This window comes from Dunckerocampus dactyliophorus, chromosome 17 (assembly GCF_027744805.1).
Source record: "Dunckerocampus dactyliophorus isolate RoL2022-P2 chromosome 17, RoL_Ddac_1.1, whole genome shotgun sequence".
Classification (NCBI taxonomy): domain Eukaryota; kingdom Metazoa; phylum Chordata; class Actinopteri; order Syngnathiformes; family Syngnathidae; genus Dunckerocampus; species Dunckerocampus dactyliophorus.
Genome location: NC_072835.1, coordinates 7,846,679 through 7,872,636, shown reverse-complemented (window position 1 = coordinate 7,872,636; position 25,958 = coordinate 7,846,679). Strand labels below are relative to the sequence as shown.

Below are 25,958 nucleotides of genomic sequence, written 5' to 3'. Positions count from 1 at the left end.
GCATGTCCATGTCCATCGTGAACAGCGTTTCCCACAGGACTGCAATTTCTCTGTGGCACTAGGTTGCTTGACTAGATGACGCCATCGTCTAAATTTGCATAATCGGCCGTGACGCAAAACTATGGCCGGAGTGGGGATATTTCTGAGGTGGCACAAGAGTGACTTGGCGATAGATTTGAGGGATTGTGGGATCCAATCTAGAACGACTCCTAAGTTGCGGAACTCAGGAGAATGTTAATGCTGACGTCTCCAAGCTACAACCCCAACACGTTTTAGTAGGTTGGCTGCCATCCAGGTTTTTCTGTCATGAAGGCAGTTGACGTGTTGGCAGGGGGGAGCGGAGTGGTTGGATTTCTAATGATGTACTGTAGAGCTGTGTGTCCATCAGTATAGGAGGGTAAGTTGAGTCCATGTTGGCTGATTATTTTTCCAAGGGGGAGCATGTAAATTATGAATCAAAGTGTACCCTGGGTGGAGCCTTGTGGCATGCCGTGACTGACTGGACCTGGAGTGGATCTAGAGCTATAGATGGTGATAAAATGTGATGTTCATGTTCAAGTTTATAAATGTAATGAATCAAATCAAATCATGGAAAAAGTACTGTACAGTGAAACCTCGACTAGCGTACGTTTGCGTGTTTTTTTTGGTTAGCGTTGAAAATTTTGCCTTGGTTTGCATGCATTTTCCATTTAGCGTACAATATGGTGCACGTCTTGTTCTGTCCTTAATATACTGTTCTTAATGTATTTTTAATCACAAAAAGACCTTGTTAGGAGCTTGCTAATACGGTGAAACCTTTGTTAGCATACGCCCAGGTTAGGGTTAGTGTTTTTTGGTTAACATCAAAAAGTTTTGGCAAAATTTTGCCATCTTGTCACGTTATTAACACACTGCGTAAGTGCAACTGTGTGGTTAATTTTTTTGTCCCTTTTTCAAAAGGTCCTTTTTAGCAGCTTGCTAATACATGGAAACAGGAACCAGAAGTCAGCTTCGTCACCCGTCATCAATGGTTGACTTGTTCTTTGCTAACAGTTATACCACAAATCTAAAAAATATTAACACAAAACACGTTTTTATAGTTTATACATAATTATAGTAGATACATGCATAAATGAATGAAAAGGTTAAATGAACATTTAAGGTTACCTTTTACCTTCACTGTAGACGTGTTCTTGCCAAAGACACCATGTGGCAGAGAGATCAACACAGACACCACCTTTGTGTTTTCCGATGAGTTATATCCATCCATCTATCCATTCTATGCCGCTTGTCCTCACTAGGGTCGTGGGGGTATGCTGGAGCCTATCCCAGCTGACTTTGGGTACACCCTGGACTGGTCGTCAGCCAATCACAGGGCACATATAGACAAACAACCAATCACACTCACATTCATACCTATGGACAGTTTAGAGTCTCCAATTAACCTAACATGCATGTTTTTTGGATGTGGGAGGAAACCCATGCACATGGAGAACATGCAAATGACCAAATAAGAGATTTCAACCTGCCAACATGCTGACCACTAGGCCACCGTACGGTGTTATGTGAGCTTATTTTCATTTTTATAAACCTACTTTTCAGATCTGTGGTATTGCTGTGGCAGGATAATTTGTTTCGTTTGTTGTCTTTTTTTTTTTTTTTTTTTTTAAATGTATGTCACGTCCTATGCTGTATGCCCTTATTTTGGTGTGCTGTGGTACTTCCTGTTTTCTCTGTGCCCGCAGACTTCCGGGAGTTGGGCGCTGGGCGGAGCCACGAGCAGCACCTGGTGCCATTTGGCAATTAGACTGGCATAGTGATGGGAAACTCGATTCATTTTACTGAACTCGAGTTCCTGTGAGTGCTCATGAGTGAATTGGGTACTTGATTCACTGGAGTTATCCTTTACAGAGCGCACGTGCAGAAACTCGCACATGTGGACCAAGGTCTCAATCGGGTACTAGTTTCACTAGAATCACTTGTCACAGCGCGTGTGCACAGAAACCTGCATGATTCGGGTACTCAATTCACTCAAATCACCAATCACAGAGCGCATGACCATCAAGGTCTGTCGCATCCCCTGACTTGTCCCGAATCACGCCCTGACATAATTAAGCGAACGGTAGCAGGGTAAGTAAGCGAACGAGCTAACAAAGACGATCAGTAGCCGTGACTAACGTTTCAGTGAGTTTTGAACGACTCGTTCACTACTCTTACATCTCTAGTCTGGCACGATATATAGTGACGGCGCCTCTGCTCATGTGTGTCGGAGTATTTTTTTCCCCCTTGCGCTCCGTACGATTTGTCTTTGCCGAGTTTTTGTGCTGCTTACCTGCCGTCACTTTGCGTCTGATGTTTGCTACGCGGTATAAGCATTATTAACTGTTCAGTTTTACCATCGTCTGTTGTTATAGTTATTTCCTGCTCGTGGTCACGTCCTAGCAGCGCGATCCATTGTACTTTATATTGTGCTTTTTTTGCTACCTTTCCCTCGTGCTGCTAAATTTTTGTTACTATTTTGCACCCTCACCGTTGTTTTATGTTTTCCATTTTGTTATGAAAGTACTGTATTTTCAACTTTCACATTTGCTACCAGCCTCTCCTTCCGGTGTTCAAACTTCACTTTGCACTGAAGCGTAACAATATAAACGCAAACGCATAGCAAGACACAAGCAACATTAGAATTGAAGACAAGAAAATAAAGAAGAAAAGAAAACGTGCACAATATGGACGTAACACAATAACATTAACAATTTTTTTGACCGTTCTTGATTTTTCACAATAAAGGCTGCAGGAAGCACAGTATAGGACAGTCATGTCTCAATTTACTGTAAGCCACAAATAGTGCAAACATGTAATTATAATAAATTCAAGACTTAAACCGTTTAGGTAATTTAATTTTGAGGGGCGGGGTGATTAGGGTGGTTGTTTCTTCATGAAATGTACTCTTAATACAAAAAAGTATTTTTTCGTATTTATTGTATTGATTGACAAATAACTGTTCTTCATTGTGAAAATGGCTAGCTTATAACTGTTCACCAAGAACCAGATCACTATGTTTGATTGTAATTGTTAACCACGTGAAAAACAAGATGAAGCCAAGCTAATTCATTATGTGCTTGCACGTGTGCCATTACGCTCAGCAGAGGGCGCTATAGCTTGCGTTCGCCACAGAGTATACTCTGGTAGATAGTGTCTGTTAAAGGGATATAGCTGTGCTGCTGATAGTCCAACACGTAGAGAGGATCTGATATTGCTGACGGGCTAAAGCCGCTCTGAACCAGCTGAAACTTCTGCTGCTTAAAAGTGCTCGTCATTTCCATGACTTCCTGAGGAGACAAACACAACAGCAATCAGTGTCACATATGTTAGTAAAATAACAAAGAATATCGTTTCAACAGGGTAGAACAGATTTGGTGTACCGTAGACCCCTGCTATCCAAGGGGGTTGCGTTCATGGACTACACATGAACGGCGAAAAGGAATTGAGACATCTTATCAAGCACGTACTCCGTCTATGATGCTACTGTACATAACATCAAAGCTAATATACATGCAAAACAATACTATTTTATTAAATGATAACCCACAAGGCATGCTGGGTAACTTCCTGGGTTAGAAATAAGTGTAAAATAGTATTGTTTTGCATGTATATTAATGTGTAAGTGTCTATTTTGACACCCGCATAGTCAGTGCGGTACAGTTAAATAGTGTGTTCCACATATGTTCTTTTTGGTTGTGCCATGCGTGAGGTAAGCATTTGGTTGAGGACCTGCTGTTGGTTTGTGTGAGGGTGTAAATATGCATCTGAAGAACACCTCCTCGAGCGAGTCGAACTGTGCCTCTGGCTACTTTCTGTTCAACTCAAGCTTTACCAATGCAGGGCAAATGAGATGGTTATCGAGCAATAAGATGCCCAATTATGGAGATGATTAAGACAAAAGGGTGGGTTTTCCCATGTTTGGATCAAAAACGCAAAAGCTGAATTGCAAATATGCGTATCCACTGTACTTTAAATTTCTTTTTGTTTTTTTCTTTTTTCTTTGTTTCTTTTTGGTTTGGAAAGAAAACAAAGACATTACAAAACTAAAGCCTTCACACATTTAATCATGTAATAAAATGTCAATTCAGCCGTCCACAGCAGCTGATCAAACTTAAAGATACAAGACAAACAGCAACCTATCACGCTTTTATCTCTTAAACCAACAGAAAAAGGCGTATTTGCATTCTTCTCCGAATCTTACCTGAAGCCTTATAAAGAGGGGTTGAGCATATGTGGGTAAATCCCGCACCACATGCTCAAAAAGTTTGTTCCCATCAAACATGAGGCCTGGTCGTACAATCATGGCAGCCATTCCTGCTCTTCCTTCATGTCCTATAAAAAAAACAATGTTCGGCGTTAAGATCATCATTCTCCAGCATAAACATTTCAGTAATCTCTCTCTAACAATCTTGGACCTTTTTGTCCTATTTTGTGCTATTTCACTAGAGTGAAACCTTGGTTAGCATCATTAATCATTTCCAGAACCTCTCACCAAAATCTACCGAACCGATTCCAATTTTCCCATAAGAAATCATGTAAATCCAGTTAACCAATTCCAGAAAGCCACAAATGTTGACACAAAACACATTTTTATAGTTTTATATGCAGAAAACAATTCTAAATACATATGAATGAAGAATGAAACGGATAAATTAACATTTTAGGGTTACTTTTATCTTCAATGAAGATTTCATTGTTGCCAAAGACACAACGTGGCAGCGAGATCAACACATGAGTTATTTCCTGAAATTAATGGTGTTTCTCACCTCAAGTCACTGCTTTTCTTTTGATCACTGCTGGAGAAATAGTTGCAAGTGCCAGCATTTTGACAAAGAAGGTGAAAAACACAATTGAATTCAAGAAATAAGTCATGGTGTCTTTGGCAACAAGCACGTCCTCAGTAAAGGTAAAAATAACCTGAAATGTTCATTTAACCCTTCCATTCATCATTTACATGCGTTTACAATTGTTTTATACATGTAAAACTAGAATTTTAAACTATAAAAATGTGTTTTGTGTGAACATTTTTGAGAACTACAGGGTCAACCACTGATGACATCATAGACGAGCGACGGAGCTGCCTTCCAGTTCCTGTTTCCACGTATTAGCAAGCTGCTAACAAGGACGTTTGTTATTGGCTTATTGATATAGTCATTGAGAGTTTTATAATTGAGATGCTTTGCAGGTAGCCTTAATAAAAGTGCTTGTAAGGAAACCTTTACCAGTCGTCCCTCGTTTATCATGGTTAATTAGTTCCAGACCCTGCCGCCATAAGTGAAGTTCTGCAAAGTAGGAATTATAGGATTAATAAATAGAATATTTTCGTAGTTATGGCATACAAAACCTGTTTATGATCTTTTCAATACGGGGTTTAACATTATTAGAGCCCTCTAGACATGAAATAACACTCTTATAGCGTAAATAAAACTCCTCCTCGAGCAGTGTCACAGTAAATGCGTTCCCAAGGGAAGCTTAGTGAGTCTCGTGCCTGCCTCACCAAACACCCACACCTCGTGGCCAATGTAGAATACAGTACGAGATTCACAATTACAACACTTCTTTTGCCGTGTAATTGTATTTTAGTTCATTTTGTTAGTTCATTTAGCCATTTTTATACTTGAAAATAGCTTAACTGAGGCCTAGAATAAATACAATTTGCTTAAATATGCAAATTGATTAATTAATACATTTTTGACAACCCGCGCGGGAGCCATAATTGAACTGCGATACTGTGAGGGACAACTGTACTTCATACTTTAGTTGACGGAATTTACTCTAATTTCAGTTGAAATTAAAATGTTGTGACGTTTAGTTGACTAACACTAAATCACTTTAGACAACCAAAATATGTCTAAAACGACAAGGCCATCAAAACCTATATTAAAAACTGCTGCCAAAGAGAGACTATCAGCTGCAGTCAGGAGAAGTGAATATGGCTTCAGCGCCAGTTATAATAAGATTTAGTTGACTACTTGAATGACTTGAGTCTGACTCCAATTTTTGTTGGTAAAATTCATTGAAGATGTACATTAAATTAGCATTTCATCCTGGAAAAACCACCATTCAAATAAATAAAAGGTTCAAGCACATGGCATGACGTTGGAACTGTACCTGGTATTTCCACTCCATAGACATTGACTTCCTGAACAAAGTCCAGTAAACCAAGAGTCTCTGTCACCTCTGTGGTTGCTACATTTTCCCCTTTCCACCTGAATTAAAAAACAAACAAAATAACAATCAAGGTTAATAAAAATGCCAGTCAAGAAATGGGTATTGAATTAAATAGGTGGGGAAAATATTTACTGATCCCCCTGCTGATTTTCAGTCCATTATTTCCATGGTGGGTTTATTTACCACAGTAAAAGAAGCATCATGTGTTTATTCAGTACACGAGATGTAACCTGACATTAGTTTGAGGGAAAAAACGCTGCATATATTGGTATCGGCTGATATTGGTATCAGAAAATAAGTGCTGGATAGTATCGGTATATCGATAACAGAGCCAATATCGAGCATCTCTAACGTAGAGCTTAATCTTTAAGAATATATCCCCCTGATCTATAATCTATACCTTCAATGAAGATGATGTCAGATGTTATTCAACTGTACCTAAAGGTGTCTCCTATTCTGTCTTTGAAACAGATGAAGCCCTCGTGGTCTTCCGCCATAAGGTCACCTGTGTTCAAGAAGACATCGCCCTTCACAAACACATTTCGTATCAGCTTGTTCTCAGTCAGCTGCTTGCTTCCAGCGTAGCCAAAGAAAGGGCTGAGGGCGCTTACTTTTGACAGTAAAAGCCCCGTCTCACCTGAGAAATAAAAGAACATTTATAATGTGACACAATCACAAGTAAGGTTTTTTTTACATTATACCCCAAATGTTAGAGATGTTAAAGGGGTCCCACACATCATTCATCAACGTTGCTTAAATATGTTTTATGTTGTTTGTAATTATGTTCCACTTTGTTTGATTTTTGAAAGCCGACGGTAATTTCACAAAAATTCTATTTATAGTTCATGGCACCACCCAAGACGAACTAGCTCTCGCAGTTCTGCCTCATTTCCGGAAGTGACATCATTGGAGTGCTATCACTCAGGTAAACAACCATAGCAGTGTACGATACAGAGGATGTTTACAGTGATTATAGCCAAGATTTGAGCCATGGGTCAATAGTTTTCGAGGAGGAGGAAACATTTGGAGAGGAAATGGAGAACCTGCAGAACATGGACTTAAGCCTTAAGACATGGAGATGAAGCTTGGTCGCCTTCAAAACACAGAACGGTAAGTGTAAATTACTCTGGTGTTGCTTATCCTTCAATTATTGTTTTAAATCGGCTTCTTCAGCGTAAAGGGGTTTTTAAATGTTTGATTGCATATGTGGATAAATGTCCCCGCCGTCCCCGCCCCCCACAGTAAATACTGTATATGGCTGTCAGAAGATGTTTACATAACCTGTTTAATACTTTGCAGCCTTGTCGCTATAATGGAATAGTGTTTAGAAGACATTATGTAAACAAGACATGACTTTCTACTCTCTTGTTCCTACTTTGACGTAGTGGTCGTTCTTCCTGTCTTGTTTTTTTCCTGTGTACCGGCAGAATAGCATCCCTTTTCAAAATGCGTTCATACTAGGAATGTAACGATTAATCGATAATAATCGATGCATTGATTTATATTCCTATGATTCAACTACATCAATCTGTGTTTAGCAAGTTTTTCATTCCAGACGGCATATATTGATCTAACATAGTTTAAAAAGGTAATCAATCCATTGAATCGATACTAGGAAATAAAGGCTTTATACGGATGTGGTGGGGGGTTTAGCACTTTTAATGATCAAGACTCTATAAAGACGATAAAGACATTCAGTGTTTGTGGCGTCATCGTCTTCCGGGTGTGTGGTGGTCATGGGAGTTGTAGTGGACCTGTGAAATACAGTTGATTCGCACCTTTCTTCTTTTGGTCAGTTGATTCACTTCATTCAGTATTCTGCACTGTCCAGTATCCAGGTATTTATTTCACAGTCACAGTGGTTGAATTTTTGGCTAAAAAATGACTGAATCGATTTAAAGTTACTGAATCGTTTCAGATCGTATCGTTCTAAATGAACCAATATCGTCCTTGAATCGTGTTGGCAACCACGTTTCGTGATATGAATTAAATAGTTATTAAAAGGAATCGTTACACCCCTGGTTTATACCGTACTTTCAAGCCAAATGCTTCTTGTGAAGGTGTTCCTTCGAAGCAGTCATTAATGAAATGATCACTGCCAAGAACATAACTCGAGGTGGGCGTCCATCTGTCTCTAGTTCTCTGCACTTGCTTTGTCCATTCTTGTCTTAAATCTTCCTCTTTTGGAAAAGAAAACAAACTTACAGTATCACTCAGATACTATGAACATCCAGCAGCAACACAACATTTTGGCATGACTACTATTTGGATGACAATATACTGAACCAAGTCGACCCAGAGAAGCGTTTGTTTACTCTGCTTTAGCTGACAGGTCTCACCCCGGTGATGTCACTTCCGGAAACGAGGCTGAACTGTGTCATGGGTGGCGCCATCAACTACAAATGTAATTTTTGCGAATTTATCGTTCGCTTTCAAAAATCGAACAATGCAGAACATAATTACAAACAATATATAACATATTTAAGCTAAGTTGATGAATCATGTCAGGGACCCTTTAAACTTCCAGGTGAATCTAAAATCTTAATTTGACTGTGGACTAATGGGCTAATGTCCGACTGTTCAGTGTTTCACTGCTTTTTACACAGCTTCTCTCTAACAAGGAACTGAATGACAACAGTTACTCTCCCAGTCTCTTTGTTGCAACCTACTGATGACACTAAGCTCGGTGGCCACTTTCCTCTAAGAACATCCTGTTGGAATCCTGGCAATGATGAGGTACTGTTGATCAATTGTGAGGTGTGATCTGTGAGTGCATTTTAGATTCATCGTGGAAGCCCAGCATCGCTAACTTTTTGTGAGTGGTGTAGATGAAGGCAACCTTCAGTGAATAATCTTTGAACAGATTTATTTAGCACGCTTACCCTTCTTCACTCGCTGACAGAAGCCAAACTGATCTTTCATTGGCTCGTCTTTCTTCATGTCGTACTTTACCAGATCATACTTGAACAGAAGCTGTGCAAAAGACAAAAGTACACTCCTGATCAAAATTTTAAGACCAGCTGAAAAATTGCAAGAATTTACATTTTGCAATGTTGGATCTTAAAGAGCTTCTAAGTATAAGTCATTTTTGTTATTGTTTTTTTTCATTAATTATCCTCGTTTAATATTACTACTGCATCCAGACTAATATTTACATACATACACATATACTGTATATGTATACACGTACATGTAGTACCTATATCATTGGTAATATTACCTTTTCCCCTACTTAAGAACAATTCGACATAAGAACGGTCGTCTGGAACCAATTGTGTTCATAAGTTGGGGACCTAGTGTATTTAGAAAGTCCTAAACGTGTTTTCTATGGTCTAACTATTAAAATAAATAAAAACAAGGAATCCTACTTCGTCTGAAACCAATTATCCGCGCTAAACGAGAGACAACTGTATTTCACCGAACCTTCATTCCTACTTTGTTCAGCAGTCCTTGAATGCACCATAGTTGTGTGCTAGAAGACATAGTAAAAGTTACGTGTAAGGTTCTCTGATGCTGTCACAAATATACTTACAGTATAGTACTGTTAGCATACGCCCTCGTTAGTGTGTTTCTTGGTTAACGTAAAAAATTTACACCAAAATTGTGCCTCGGTTTGCGTACATTTTCCAGTTAGTGTACAATATGACACACATCTCGTCTTGTTCGTAATACACTGCATGAGTCCATCTGTATTCTTCATATATTTTTTAAACAAAACGTCCTTGTTAGCAGCCTATTAGCTTGCTAATTCATGGAAACAGGAAGCGGAAGTGAGCTCTGTTATCATCAGCGGTTGACTGTAGTTCTTTGCTAACTAACACAATTACGCCACAAGTCTCAAATATCTTCACACAAAACATGTTTTTATAGTTTTACAATTATAGCTAGCCATGCATAAAACAATTCTAAATGCATAACACTGAAGACGTGTTGAGCGAGATCAACACAGACACCACCTTCATGTTTGCTATGAGTTATGTATTGAATTCAATAGTGTTTCTTGTCTTCTTTATCAAAATGCGGGCACTTGCAACTTTCTTTGGCTCCATTTTGGGTTATTTTGCAGCCGTGATAAAAAAAAACAAAAAAAAACAGACTTGACACTATTGAATTCAAGAAATAACTCATGGCAAAACACCAAGGAGTTGTCTGCATTGATCTCGCTGCCACAACGTGTCTTTGGAAACAATCACGTCATCCATGAATGAAAAGTAACTGTAAATGTTCATCTATCCCTGTCATTCATCATCCACATGCATTTATATGCATTTTGAATTGTTTTATGCATGTCAAACTAGAACTGTAAAACTAAAAACGTGTTAACATGCTTTGCTTTCTGGAACGGATTCATTGGATTGACATTATTTCTTATGAAAATGGATGAAAAATTGATTTGGTTAGGGTATGTTTCTGTTAGTCAACATTATGGAAAAGATTAATGATGCTAACCAAGGTTCCGCTGTGTATTTTACCCGTTCTCCTGTAATCTCTTTGTTCCCAAATGCTGATGCTGTGTGTGAGGTTTGATGACATGATGATGTGCGTGTTGAGCGCTAGTGTTCATATTGGCATAAACTATGGTTAATTCATGCTAATTGTCACCCTCACATCAAACAATGTCATCATCTTCTCTCTGGAAAACAAACTCCAGGCTAGCAGTGTTGGGTGTGTATTCATTTTGTACTTTCCATTTGATGTTGTTGGAACCTACTTTTCTGACCATTATTTTGTTCAGTGCAGTCAGACAGGATGTAAGGCACAGCACTCTTATTTTGAAGGCCAGCTGTTGGGTCTTTGGAGCTTCAATGTGTGACAGGAAGAAGTTGTGTGTCAAAGTGCGCAGAGTTCATGGCTGTCATTAGTGCTCATCTTTATAAGGTTATATTGTGCTTGTCTTTGTTTTATACACAACACATAATAAATAAATAGCATTGCATTACTATAATGCCCCGATGATGACGTCATTTAGCCACATCATTTAGCCAATGGCGCCAGTATTTCCCCCACCGCTGAACTTGCATCAAAATCGTAGCAACAGAAGTCGTCCGCAGACCGAGGACCACCTCTATATTATTTTTTTAATCATAGAGTTATGGCTATGCAACGATAATCGATCATGTAATCAAATCAAATCACAACCCTATGAGTCATAATTAGGGGTGTCACAAGACACGAGACGATGCACGAGACTGAGTCTACAAGATGAGATTTTACCATTACTTTTAAGAAAAGTACAATGAAAACATACATAAAACATATTTGACAAAATATTGCAATCTGTTAATTTAATTTCTACTACACTCCCACCTCCACGCACCGAGACAAACAGACTGTCTGACTGACAAGGGCTCACTCCATTCATGCCGTTGTTCTATGGAACAAACGCGCCAAGGTGCTGAAACCAATGCACAGAGTGAACCCTCTTCCTGCCTGTTTGGAGGCGGGAGACGAGGAAAACAGACATGCATGCATATGGCAATATATTGAGGCAGGCAAAATGATCCAGTTCATTTACATTTGTTTGTGTGATTAATTCCTTCATTTATTATCATCCCACTTTTTTTTCTGAACAAAAAATCTTGTCACACACATGTTGTGACTCCCCTAATCATAATCATATCTCATCATGTGGTGGCAAGATATTCTCACCTCTAGTAAGATTTTCCAGAAGCGTCCTCATAAAATCGAGCATTATAGCGCTACTAACCATACAGCCCCAACAAGGGTAACAACTTTTTAAAACACATTTGTCAAGTTTTTGTAACTTTTTATGGACAGGCTTAACTTTTTATTATTGAACAGAAAATTCTGTGTTTAATAGTGACTTAAGACCCCGTGGAGAGCGCTCTAAGAATAGCTGCAGGCAGACGGCTTACAGCTAAATACGTCCTTTTAACCTCCCTGGCTAAGCATTAGTGGTGATAACACCTGTTCTTCCTTATGATGTAATATCTTTTTAAAGAAAATGTCTTCAGGGATGTGCCCCGCAGAGAGTGCTTTCGGAACGTGAGAAGGATAGGTAGGGCGGTAGGTACACGACTGATCTAAATTTTAAGACCAGTTGAGAAATTACAAGACTTAACATTTGCACTGTGATCTTAAGAAGATTCTAAGTAGAGCTTCAAAATGCAAAAAGAAGAAATGGGATTGAGACCATTTTTTTTTTAAACAAACAATCATTAAAGTGAAATAGGCTGTTCATCAGCTGATCAAAAGTTTAAGACCACAGCCTTTAAAAGCAAAAATTTAGGCAAAAATGCGGATTCAATATCATTTTCTGTCTGGTATTCACACTGTCATGATCTCTTGATGCCAAAGGCAAAATCACTTTGTCTTTGAATGCGATCAGGTTGTTGAGCTGCATAAGCAAGGCCTCTCGCAGCGCACCATTGCTGCTGAGGTTGGACGCAGTAAGACTTCTTCGAAGATCCCGAGGATTATGGAACAAAAAGTCAAGTGGTAGACGGGGAAAAAATGTCACTGGACCTGAGCTGGAGGATCCGATTGGCTGTCCGTCAGACACGGGACGATCCTTAGCCCAAATGAAGGTTGTTACTGGAGTGCAGTCCAATAACCATCATGCAGCATCTGGGAGAGACGGGTTTTTACGAGGAAAAAATGTTTTCAAAGGCCTGTTTTCAAACGCCAAAAAACTGTCCGTTTGGAATTTGCATGAGAGCACCAAACATGGGACATTGATAGATGGAAGAAAGTTTTATTCTCTGATGAGAAGAAATGTAATTTTGACAGTCCTGATGGTTCCCAACATTACTGGCATGACAAGGAGATCCCACCTGAGATGTTTTCCACACGACACATTGGAGGGGGCGCCATCATGATCTGGAGTGATTTTTCCTTCAATGGAACAATGGAGCTTCAGGTTGCGCAGGGGCGTCAAACAGCAGCTGCATCCCTCATGAGCAAAGGCCCTCGTCTATGTGGTAATGACTGGCTTTTTCAACAGGACAACGCTGCAGTTCACAATGCCCGCCTGACAAAGGACTTCTTCCAGAGGAATTACCTCACTCTTTTGGACCATCCTGCGTGTTTCTCCTCATCTAAATCCAATTGACAACATTTGCGAATGGATTTTCAAGGGAAGTTTGCAAAAAGTTCCAGACAGTGGATGCCCTCCGTGAAGCCATCTTCACCACCTGGAGCAACATTCCCACTAGCCTCCTGGAAACACTGGCATCAAGCATTCCCAAACCAATTTTTCAGGTGATTAACAAGAATGGCGCAGCTTCTCGTTACTGAGTCTGTTTATTTCTATTTTAGAGGAGCTTTTGGTTTTGTTGAGCTATGGTCTTAAACTTTTGATCAGCTGAGGAGCAGTCTATTTTGCTTTAACGCTAGTTTGCAAGTAGTAAGTAGAGTAAAAAAAAAAAAGAAAAAGTCTTTTAAAGTGGGCTGGCTGTCGGAGTATATGGGAATAGAAGGGCGAGTTGAATCTGGGTGAGATTTTGTCTTTTCCGAGTGAGATCAGGCTGCTTTGAGCCAGTTTTCTAAGTGAAAATGGTGGATTGAATGTGTGCATGTGGTACTGGCATGCTTTTATTTTGATGGCCGGACTTACTGAATGCTGGAAATGTTACGCTGAGTTTGCCCGAGTGATGCCGACGGGACCGGACCGTGGTTGAGATTTTAGGATTTAAATTTTTGCAAATAAAAAATATACAGCAAAAGTGGCATCACTTTCAAGTAAATTTCCAGAATAAAATGGGGTCAGACGAGGTTGCTGCAGAACAGAAAGGAACATTGTCCCCATGTCTGCCGTTTGACACACAGATACTTAATTGCATTAAAGTCTGATAACATTGACGGCAGGGTGTTTTATCCAATCCACTCACCCTGTAGAAGAAGTTGGAACGTCCCACTGTGCCAATCTTTCCAATGTGATTCATGAAACACAGGTTCCCCTCAGTGGAGCCGTACACCTCGCACATCTGAATGTTGCCATAGCGTCTCTGGAACTCCTTCCAGACGTCCTGACGCAGCCCATTCCCAACTCCCATCCGCACTGTGTGAACTTTGTCCATCTGTGTCTGAACAGTAAGAGGAAAAGTAAAAACTTGTTATTCCAACATGTCAACAACAACAAGTCCAGACCAGAAAGGAGCAGAATACTATAATACCCACAACATGTTTATCCTGGTTCATTAGCTTTGAGAAACAAATTATATTTTTTTTGATCAGCATGCAAGGCTATGCAAATGTGACCCGCCTGTTTCGGCCTGCCCCGCGCTGGGCTCAAACACAGCACCCTCAGAATGGGAGTCGAGAGTCCTGACCACCTGAGTGTCAACCCAGCGTTCAGCGCGGCTCTTAAGGCCAAGGGATTGAGGTTTACCAGTTTTCCACAAAAACAAATCTCACTCACCAGAAGTCAGTAATAATTTATAAATACGCGATAATACTGGTAAAATGTACAACATACACTCACCACTGTTAAAAAAAGCACCCAATTTTTACATGTTTTTGTCTTTTATGCTTCACTGTGCTTCATGTTTTTTTGTCAAGCGTTGACATTTCACACTTTGTTTGGCGGTCCTTGAATGGAACATCCGACTCCATGTGCTCACCAATCGGCTTACATTATCATTCATTAGAGGTGTGCACTTATTCTTCCTCTTCTTCTTATTATTATTACTATTAACAACTCATTCAATCCCAGCCATTTTTCAAAAGCCAACTCCTCCAGTGCCGACCATTTTAGACGATTTTGACTGATCCTCCAAGGCACACATGTGTTCTATGGCTATATAAACAGACCGACCAAAAAAAAAAAAAAAAGATTAGTCTCCCATCTTTCATCAGAAAAAAAAAAAGTTTGTTTCCACCTTTTTCCGTTCTTTAGTAACAGCAGCAGTAGAACATAGGTAAGTTTCAGGAAAATATCAGTTGCCGACTAAAAACGGGAGAAAACCAGCTTTTTTGGGAAAAAACATTTCAAGCATAACTTTTGCTTTGACACAAATATTTTGCTTTTATGACAGCTCAAATATCTAAACAACAATACCACAACATAGCACAAAAAAGGGTTGTTCTACGTCAAAATAACAATTTATATGTTTTATATGTTTTATATGTTTTTTGCATTCAAATTCACATGCCGAGCTCTTATCAAATGCAGTTCTGCCACCTTGTGGCCGTTTTTACGCTGTGGCGATAGGTACAAGCCTCGGGCGTCATAACGACGCTGGTGTAGCAGGTGGCTGATACCAATGTAGAGGCTTGTTGTAGTATTTTGAAAAATTAAACAACTTTTAAAAAGTGAAACACTACTATGATATATCTTCAATGGATTATTTCGTGTGGACAGTGTGTACTTACTGTTCCCCCTGCCGCTGGGTATTTCTCACCTTCTTTATCACATTGCTGGCATTCACAACTTTTTTGGCCCCATGGCAGATTATTTCGACACATTCAGGGAATGGGTTTATGCCTACTCTATTCATGACATGTAACATATGTTAGAAAACTGTAGGCACTTTCTGTCACAATTCCAATGACTAAGCCGAGTAAGCGTGCACTGCTGCAAAATAAAAACTCGTTTCACTATTCACCATTTTCCAATTACTGCTAATCAATCCCGATACAAATGATGATAGTGCCATGGCCAAGTTTGCACCCACTCAACCAAATAACAGAGGGATAGTGAACAAAGAGGACTTTCAGCATAAAAAAGAGCTCTGCCATCATATTATGTGTGTGCGCATGTCCATGTGTTCACTGTGGGAGGAGGCAAACACTAAAACAAAGACTTAGTTTTTCTTTTGCTTGGCAGTACACAGCGTGATTCACTAATGAGCGACTGTTGACTAGAAAACTGTCACAGATGTCCGCTGATTAGCAGTGCAGAAAATATGCTGAGCCCTGACAAAACACGGTATGAAGGTGACGTAAGAAAGGGCTCAAAAACTGTGACCCGACGTCATAGACACTTACCTAATCAAAAGAATGCAATTTATGGTTCGGACTCTCAATCAACACCTTATTAAAGTGCTTATGACACCAAAAAAAGTTGGAAAAAAAACAACAAAATGAAAGTGGAAACATTTTACTCATACTGCTGTCATAGATAAATAAACAACTATGAAATAGGAGTGAAATTAAGTGGTGACTTTGACACGCACTCCCCCAGGAAGTTTTCTGAACCGATGCCATCTTGGCTGTGACGTAGCGACCAGAACACGTTCTGGGAACCAGATTCAAATACATGCAGCCATAAACTCACAGCAAAGCCATGAAAGTGACATATTGACAACAATAACATAATAACACTTACTGAAATTGTGCTGTGGTGACTATGATATAAAACACACTAAATTAGCCACAAGTATGTTATTTGTCTGTTAGCAAGTGGCGCTGACAGCTCTATGTACACTGCAAAATACAATACCAGTGAGCAGCGATCGCTGCTTATCTAGCCCTGGCATGAAACCCACTATTATTCCAAAAAATTCATAGACTAAATCTAGTATAAAAATATGGATTTACTTCCTGTAACTGACAGATTGACCTCAAGATAGGGTCACAAGACGAGTGGCACACATCCATATTTAGGTAGCAATTCACGTCGAGAACACTTTCCGGCTGGCAACCAAACAAACAGCCATGAACGCACACGAAGAAAGTGACATATTCACAACAATAGCACAATAATAACATTCACTGATATTGTGCTGTGATAACTATGATATAACACACAAAATTGGCCACAAGTATGTTTTTTTTTTTACTGGTAGTGACACTGACCGCTCGATGCACACTGAAAAATACAGTAACAGTGAGCAGCGATCGTTGCTTATCTAGCCCTGGCATGAAACCCACTATTATTCCAAAGTCCAAAGTTTGCGCCCCACAACTGTTTTTTTTATGGGCCCAAGGAACATTCTAAAAATATAATTTAAGAAGATTTTTTTTAATTGCAAAAACACAGCAAAAATGAATAAATCAGCAGTAATTTTACAAGAATATAAAGTTAAAATGTCAAGAGTTAAAAAAAGTTGAACTCCAACAAGAAAAAAATCGCAATTTTATGAGAATAACGTCATAACATAATGACAAAAATAACAGCATTTTAGTAGCATAAAGTTGAAAAACAAACAAAACAATATAAAGCTGTAATTTTTTGAAAATTAAGCTGGGGAAAAAGTTATAATAATATAGGAATAAAGTAAAAATATTATGGGAATAATGTCATACTATTGCAAGAAGAAAAGTTACAAGAAGGAAGTTTAAATAGTTGGGAAAAAAACAGCAGAAATGCAAAAAACAACTAACTTTTTGAGAAGAAAATCCAAATATTGACAAAAAAGTATTTTCTTAAACGTCACAGCCATTTTAGTTGCAGAGAGTTGAAATATTAAATGTTTTTTTAAGTCATATTATATCTAATATAGTAATGTAAAGAGAAAAAAACAAATTTGGCAAATTAGGTTGGAGAAAAACTTATGTGATGGAAATAAACACAAAATATTATGGAAATAAAGTCACAATATTACGAGGAGAAAATGTATGGAGATTATTTCAGAAGAAAGTTGAAATATTTAGAAAATGTAAAAAAAAAACTAAAAACAAAACAGCAAAAATGGAAAAAAAAGAGCAAAGAACGAAGTTCATACTAATAAAATGCTTTTTCACCTATAATCATAAAACTGAGATGCAGGCTTTTCTTGAAATATATATAACTTCTTAGCACATCTATATGTGTTGCTTTACAAAATATTAACGTGACTCCTGCATCCTTTCAGTTTTCACTATGTGGCTCTCAGTGGACAAAGATTGAACACCCCTGATAAGCATTGGAGAGTCACATTATCACTGAATGCTTCCTGCGGTGGCTATTGTCTCATCAATGTAACATTACTGACACCAGTGTAAAATACTGCATATCATCACACATACCCCTAGCATTTCTCATTTGATACGCTTACTACACACGCTTACTGTCTTCTAAATACCTTATTTTTGTATTTCAATTCATTCAGCCATTTACAGTATATGCTTGAAACTGCTTAATGTAGGCCAAAAATACATAAAACTTGCTTAAGTATGCATATTTTGTGACTAATAATAGGCCATAGTCAACCACAAAACAGCGATGATTTAAAATTGTATATATATATATATATATATATATATATATATATATATATATATATATATATATATATATCAGCATGATAAAATCCTTTTGTCAGTCTGTAAGGACTTGGAATGTTACTGGGACTGGCTGCAAGACAGACTTTTAAGGAAACACAGTGCTGAACTGCAGATACCAGTAAGAACGTTTTACCTTTGGTTGGTTGCAGAGGTATCTGCACAGTTCACCAATATACTGGAACACCGTCACATCATACTTTCGACAGTCGCTCCAGAACTGTGATGCTGAGAACTTCTTCTTCAGAACGCAAGTCGCACCTGTGATGAACAGACATTGGATTCAACGTTACAATAACAACATGAACACAGTCAAACCAAGGTTAGACGCCTTTTTGTGTGGATTAAAAACATTTTCACCCAGTTTAAACGGCAAAACCTTATTGACAACATTCAATAGGGATGTCCCAATCTGATATTGATATCGGATATCAGGTCAATATCAGCAAAAAAACCCAATATCGGATTATATCGGCCTGCATCTCAAATCTCTGACATTGGCACTTTGATATAAGCAGTCAATTCCAGACTCCACCAGCGGCTGGATAGAGCCCATGTGGTCACAACAACAGTGTTTGCTAGCGTGCTAACAAAGTAGCAAGGAGCAGGAGTGATGTCAGAAAAAAAGACGTTGAAGCTGAGAGCAAAACTTGTCAAGCACAAATTTCCTGTGGTGGCACAGAATTGGGGAAATTTAATATGACAAACCTCGTCATGCATATGAAGCAGCATTGCAAGGACAACTCCCACAAGATGACAAAAGGTCATTAGCTATAAGAGAAAAGAGTGAGTCGGGTTTAAATGCTTCACTGAGCACCTCAAACCTCGCTGTATTGTGCCTAGCCGGCACTACTGTACATTGTGGATAAAACTATACCCCACATGCACACTGTAAAGAAGTAAATGTGTCTGTTTTACTGTTGCAGACTGTTGTTCTCTGTTTCAGTTATATCACGTGCTTAAGCCTTTTCTAACAATCCACACTACAAAATGACTAGTAAAAGTATGTATGATTCATGGTTTTCCAACATTCCACACTACAAAATGAATAGTAAAAGTATGTGTTGCTATCAGATCAATATCAGTATCGGCCGATAATCCAAGGCTGCAATATCGGTATCGTATTGGAAGTGAAAAAGTTGTATCGGGACGCCCCTAGTCTGTGTACTGACTGGCTGATCCCGGTCAGGGTACAGAAAATTGACACAAGCTGTACACTGACGACTTTACATTGTATCCAAGTGTGATTTGTTCAGTGGTGTTCCATGAAGAGATACAATACAGAGCAGAAATGGAAGGGTGTGCTCACTTTTGTGAGATGCTGTAGCTTGTACATCCAGTGGTGTGTTTGCCCCTTTCCTGGTTTCTTACTTTTTTGCATGTTTGTCACACTTCAATGTTTCAGATCATCAAACTAATTAAAATATTAGTCAATGATAACACAATTGAACACAAGACGTAGTTTTTAAATGAAACTTTTTATTATTAAGGGAGAAAAAAATCCAAACCTACATGGCCTTGTGTGAAAAAGTTAATTCCCCCCCCCCCGTTAAAACATAACTGAGATTAATTGGGATCTGTCAGTCTGGAAAAGCTTATTAAGCCATTTCCAAAGCTTTGGGACTCAAGTAAACCACAGCAAGAACCTTCCCCAGAGTGGCCGGCGCACCAAAATTACTGCAAGAGCGCATCGACGACTCATCTAAGTGGTCAGAAGTAAAAGTAAAATATAAAGGCAATATTTCAGAAAAAGAACATCATATCAACAGTAGAATATTGTGGTGGTAGTGTGATGGTCCGGGGCTGTTTTTCTGCTTCTGGACCTGGAAGACTTGCTGTGATAAATGGAACCATTAATTCTGCTGTCTACCAAAAAATCCTGAAGGAGAATGTCCGGCCATCTGTTTGTGAAACCATACTCCAAACAAACACGTCTCTAGTCCATTCATTGCAACAACACTTCCTCATTGTCACAAGACAACAGCGTCTTTATTATGCGTGTATGGGTGGTGGTCTAAATAAACAGAAATGCAATGAAAATCAATAAGTGCGTATTCTTATCACTCACTTTGTAACTTTGTAGGAAGTAGAATTTGCTGCATTTAAGTGTGCTCGGAAATCTCAGAAAATTCACTCAAAACATGTGAATGCAACTTAAATGACGTGGTGTCTTTGAACGCAACTCCTCATTGCTCATAATAACACAGTTAAAAGTCTGATTCAAATATTCGATTAAAGAAACCAGTGTTCGGTAAATAGATTTTCAGACATGTGTGCCATCTCTTAACTTGATTTAAATTTTAAGTTATTTTGGCACTGCTAATACATACAAATATATGTATAATCCTGCCCTGTCATTTATCTTTCTTTCAATCAAATACAGTAAAAATGGGCATATTTCAGACATGGTAATGGTAATAGTTGAATTGATTTTGAACATGCATACAAGTTACAATGGAATACATCACATAGTACAATTCACAGTTCTACATGTCCAAAAAGGAGTCGGAAGAAGCAAAGCTTATTCATCCTACCCCCCCCCCCCCCCCCCCCCATCCCTTTCACATCAATTGCAATACATTTGTTCACTTCCTGTATTCCAAATGTACTCTTTGCTTGTTTAAAATACATATGAAAATGATAAGGTAATATAAGGTAACATAGTGTGATCCCCCTATAGTTGGAACACACCCTCCGGTCACCCTTCTTGAAAAGAAGGACCACCACCCCAGTCTGCCAAACCAGACGTACTGTTCCCGACTTCCATGCAATGTTGAAGAGACGTGTCAGCCAAGATGGTCCCTTAACATCCAGAGCCTTGAGGAATTCAGGGCGAAACTCGTCCACCCCCGGAGCTTTGCCACTGGGGAGCGTTTTGACTACCCCAGATAGTGGGACAAACACTTTTTGACATCACTGAATGACAATGACCCCTCCGTGTTTTTATCAGATCAACGGGACGTTGACCACGACTAGTCAGGGTCAATGACTTTGGCATCAATCTAAGATAAATGATTCTTTCTAGGACAAAGGTACTATTTATTGTTTGTTGTGAAGCAACATATTTGACATTTCAGAGTGCCCACACGGGCATATTTTCAATAGACTGCACGGATGAATGCGCACATTGTGCACAAAAGTGAAATTCCAGAAGAAAATCATTCAAAAATATCGTCACAGACTAATCACAACACAGAAAACGACATGCAGCCTGACTTAGAGCAGAGCCGTAAGGCTAACCTGGGCTTTCAATCTAGGAATAGATGGAGGACTTTAGAAAGGAGCCACCCATCTACAATGAGCCAATTTACATGAAACACTTCAAAATCAAAAATATCAGAAATGTGGATTTCCTGATAAAGGACTTGATCTTGAGAAGAACGAGAGAAGAAGAGTGGAAGAGTGACTGTGTGTATGTGGTACTACAGTGGACCTTGGTTAGCATATGCCCCAGTTAGCGTGTTTTTCGGTTAGCGTACAATATGGCGCACATCTTCTCGTGTTAATACACTGCCCGAGTCCAACTGTGTGCAAATCTTTGTAGCGCAACAAAATAAAAACCAACCTGAACTGTGAATCAAATAAACACATAATTTATTCTGTACCATTTTGCAATGCAACTCCGTGAGTGACAGGCGACAACAAGCGGTAACAACAGAATGACCAACACGGTCCAGCCAATGATGAGATCTTGTTGGTACGGATTTACTTACGCAGCCAAGTAGAAAGTGTTGCTATTTGACATGACACTGATGGATATCATTTGTCATTTATCATAAATACCATTACGCACGAGCATGTAGTATCCTGACTAAAAGATAAATAAAAAAAAAAAAAACAACGCAGCGCTTGAATGCTTCATCGTTTTACATAAACATCAGGTTGTCGATTAAATAATTCCAGGGATGAACTTTACAAGACACAGAGCTAATATGTCCTTAATGCTCAGTTTCTCGCTTCTTTTACATTTTTATCAAAAAATAAGAGTTTTTCGTTCCATATATCCAGTATGTCATCAAAGGCAACACTTATTTTCCATGCATGGCCTTTATTTGTGTTGTGTTGATGGGCTTTTCCTTTGTTGTGCTTAGAAATAACATACATTAGTTCCTCATAACATACATTAGTTCCTCATAAAATAATGATAATATATCTAATATTTTGATGGTGTTAATGTCATCATTAAGTTAAATATTTTTAAACTATTCGCCTGGAATGACAGCAAATAATTTTCGACATAACTTCAAACCCTTGTTTTTGAGTCATAGCGTCCAGCTTGAAATTAAACAGATTTTGCCAAGCTTATATTCATCGAAAATGTGGTATCAATTAGGAAAACTGTAGAAACATGCTGCGTAAAAATGAAAATGCGTGCCTTGATATCCGACCACTTTTCTTAAAGTTCTGCCACGGTGCGCCCCGTTCCACTGACGCTGTTGACAGCGGACGCTTCTTGTTCTAATGCCACTGCCGTGTCCTCCAAATGTTATGTTTTTACGGGCCGCCAGCTCTCCAACTAAGATTTCCACCTCAGTTTCGGTGAAGTTCCGCTTCTTCGTCTTCGGCTTCTCGGCAGCCATGATTCAGAAGAACCGATCGAAATGCAATCAAGGGCCACTAAATATGGACGTCGCATTCATGAGCCACTTTCATTGACCATTTATGGCAAATTGAAGGCGTGGAGAGGGTTTAATGTGGGGTGGAGTTGCGTATGCACATTTGGACACATCACTTTTTTTTTTTTTAGGTCTGAATATTTTTGTCCAGCACATTTTGGGTTTCTGGCGTACACAGACTTTTGGTCAGATTTCTACGCACAGTTTTATGGATGAGGCCCCAGAGCCTTCTCCATCCAGCACATCCAAGGACACCCCATCCAGTTTAGAACAATTCTCCTTACATTCAAGGCTATCTGTAACCTCGCCCTGGCATATCTTTTCTGGCCACATTGCCACACCCTTCCGCTCCCTCTTCTCATCTGTCCACCACAGGGTTAAGCCGCTCACTGTACGCCAACCTCCGCAATATGAAAACAATGAAACTTCCATCCTAATGTTTGGGGGAGTCAAAAAAAGTCAGGCATCTCAAAAAAGGAGCATAAGATCCTGTGCAGACTGGTAAACTGCTGTTTAAAAACGTGCTCTGTACTTGAGTTTAATATGCAAATAAAGCACATTTTGTCAGATTTGTTGAATACCTATGGTTTTTTGGGGTTAAGGTTACAAGAACATTGATAACACATTCGGAAAAAGCTGATGCAATGCTATTGAAAAAAATGAATAAAAATACAAGCCTCAAAACAACTTTTGCCACAACCTTGTGAAAAAGCTACCGTGAAATAAGTCACTTTAGGCCGCAACAATCAAGAGAAAAGCCCACAAAATCCTGGCGGGACTGCTTCATTCAAAAAAAATGGTTTACAGTACAGTGTGTGCCAGCCTTCCACGGGGCCGTACCACAACAACAAGGATGCAATAACAATTCTTCACAATGGGCTTCAGTCTTCTGTTCCAGTTCAAAAGACCCTTAGTAAAATCTTAGACGAAGTGAAAAGTGGGTCATCAGAGAGTTCCAAGTTTAGGTAGCTGCGCTTTGACCAGTAGACATTGTGTGCCACCCACGTGACGGTTTACCAGGAAAATTGGAAAAACCATTCAAAGCTTATGACGCAGGAGTACAAGCATATGGGCAGCTGTAAAAATAAACCAACAACTTGAGCGCCTTTCTTAAAATTAAAATGCAGTTAACATTTCCTTCAATAATTTCAATATTATGTTTCTTGAGGAGGTGTAAAACCTGTTAAACTTGACTGAAAACAATGTACTCAAACCTGTTTGGCCAGTTTGCGTTATCTTGCTCTTGCTTTATTTCCTCTCCTTCTCCTCCCATGTTGATCCCAGCACAAAGAGCCTTGTGTGTGACGCATCATTCAAGTACACGCAGCCTTCTGGCATACTTTCCTGATTATGTAATGCAGGTTTTCAAACATGGTATTTCATATTTTTGCAGTTCCTTCAGTCTAAATGGTATCGTAAAACAAATAACGGTAAAACCAGCCTATTTGTGACTCGGCATTTGCGTCATTTTTATGACACATACCATTTTTTCATTTTTCTTTCTTTCTCAGAAAATAGGCCGTTTTTTCCGCAGAAAACACTCATCTGTCACCGTGATCATTTTTAAACACGTGATAGTAAAGAGCAAAATGCACAGCTGATTGCTACAGCACACAGGACAGCACTGAGCACGAAGTAACGGCGTGGCATCAGTGTAAGATGGCAGCGCCCTGTCTCAAAACTTGCAGCGAAGTGAAGACAATTTAATATATGAGCGCAAGTCGTGGAATTACAGCAAGAAAGCAGTATGGATTATGTCGATGTTGGAGAAATGCCTTCTGCGACAGTGACCCAGCGGCCTTTAGAGCAGTTGAGCCGCTAGCTGCTTTAGCTTGAGATGGAGGCGGTGCCATCACATACGAAGCACGGCTGTAGCGCTAGTCTGATGACCAGGCTGGAGGCAAACTGTGGCTCCGATTGCATCTGTTCTATTGATCATCTTACGTGATCATTGATTAGTGGTGAGTACCTATACAATTTATCTTTGATCATTATGATCTCAAAATGTAAACCCTGCAACTAGCGTGGAAACTACTTACTACAAGTGTCGACGACGCCATAATAATAATAATGACATTCGCCATTGAATCATAAAAATGACATGTGATCACCACTGTACCATTCTGACTACATTGTGTCACGCCTGGCGTAGACACTAGTTTTACATTTTGGGTACAGGTTATTATTTGTGGCTTATTTCCTTTCCCTTGTTCATTTTCTGTTTTTGTGTCATCACACAGACCCAGGTGATCTCTAGTTGGGCGGAGCTACAGAACAGGCACAGCTGTGCCTCATTGTCGGTCACTCCTTTTTTAAGCTCACCTGTGGCGACTGGATGGCACTCGGTGATTCCTCGTGGCAGAACCTCCAAGCCAAGATCCGTGCTGCTGCCGTCGGCCATCCAGTCCCGCCTGGTTTTTCCTCACGGCTTTGTGGTAGCTCCGCCTGACCAGCTTTGGTATATTTTTCAGTTACAGTATATCTTATTCCATTTTTCCGCGATGCCCTTTTCTTTTCCGTGGCATCGTAGTTTTTTGTTCCTGAGCTGTTTACACCAGTATTAAAGACTCTTTCTCTCATAACTCGTGTACGCCTCTGCATACTGGGATCCAGACAACTGTCATACAAACCCTCACACATTGGAGGGTGCCCACGTTGCTGCTGAGTCTTTGTTTTTGTTATAAACAGCCTATTTTGATACAATAACAGCCTAATTTGTGCTAATAAAGAATTAAAAATGACGTGTGTGTTCAACAGAAGACGTATACTCACCACGCATGAATAAAATCACCCACTTCAGTGGCACAAGCAGAGCTGAGGTGAGCGCTAGCTTTGAATGCTACACTCAAAATCTTTAAAAAAAATACAAGCATTTGAATATTAGTCAACTATGGACAAAATCGAATCAGATTCGACTGTGAAACTCCTTCGTCGAAGGCAACGCTCGTACTTACATTACAAATGTTGCTATGCTATGCGCCACAT

At 39.4% G+C, this 25,958-nt stretch overlaps 1 protein-coding gene across 1 annotated transcript in view; it reads right to left on the bottom strand.

The window, feature by feature from the left end:
* Positions 1-448: 448 nt before the first annotated feature.
* Positions 449-25,958, bottom strand: part of slc27a6 (solute carrier family 27 member 6) — a 34,612-nt gene continuing 9,102 nt past the window's right edge. The window contains exons 4-10 of the mRNA XM_054756631.1: positions 18,494-18,618; positions 14,043-14,237; positions 9,075-9,165; positions 6,631-6,829; positions 6,133-6,230; positions 4,223-4,353; positions 449-3,308 (exon numbers count right to left, since the gene is read on the bottom strand). Coding sequence (XP_054612606.1) covers positions 3,132-3,308; positions 4,223-4,353; positions 6,133-6,230; positions 6,631-6,829; positions 9,075-9,165; positions 14,043-14,237; positions 18,494-18,618 — 1,016 coding nt within the window. The 3' untranslated portion in view covers positions 449-3,131. The remainder of the gene's footprint in view (positions 3,309-4,222; positions 4,354-6,132; positions 6,231-6,630; positions 6,830-9,074; positions 9,166-14,042; positions 14,238-18,493; positions 18,619-25,958) is intronic.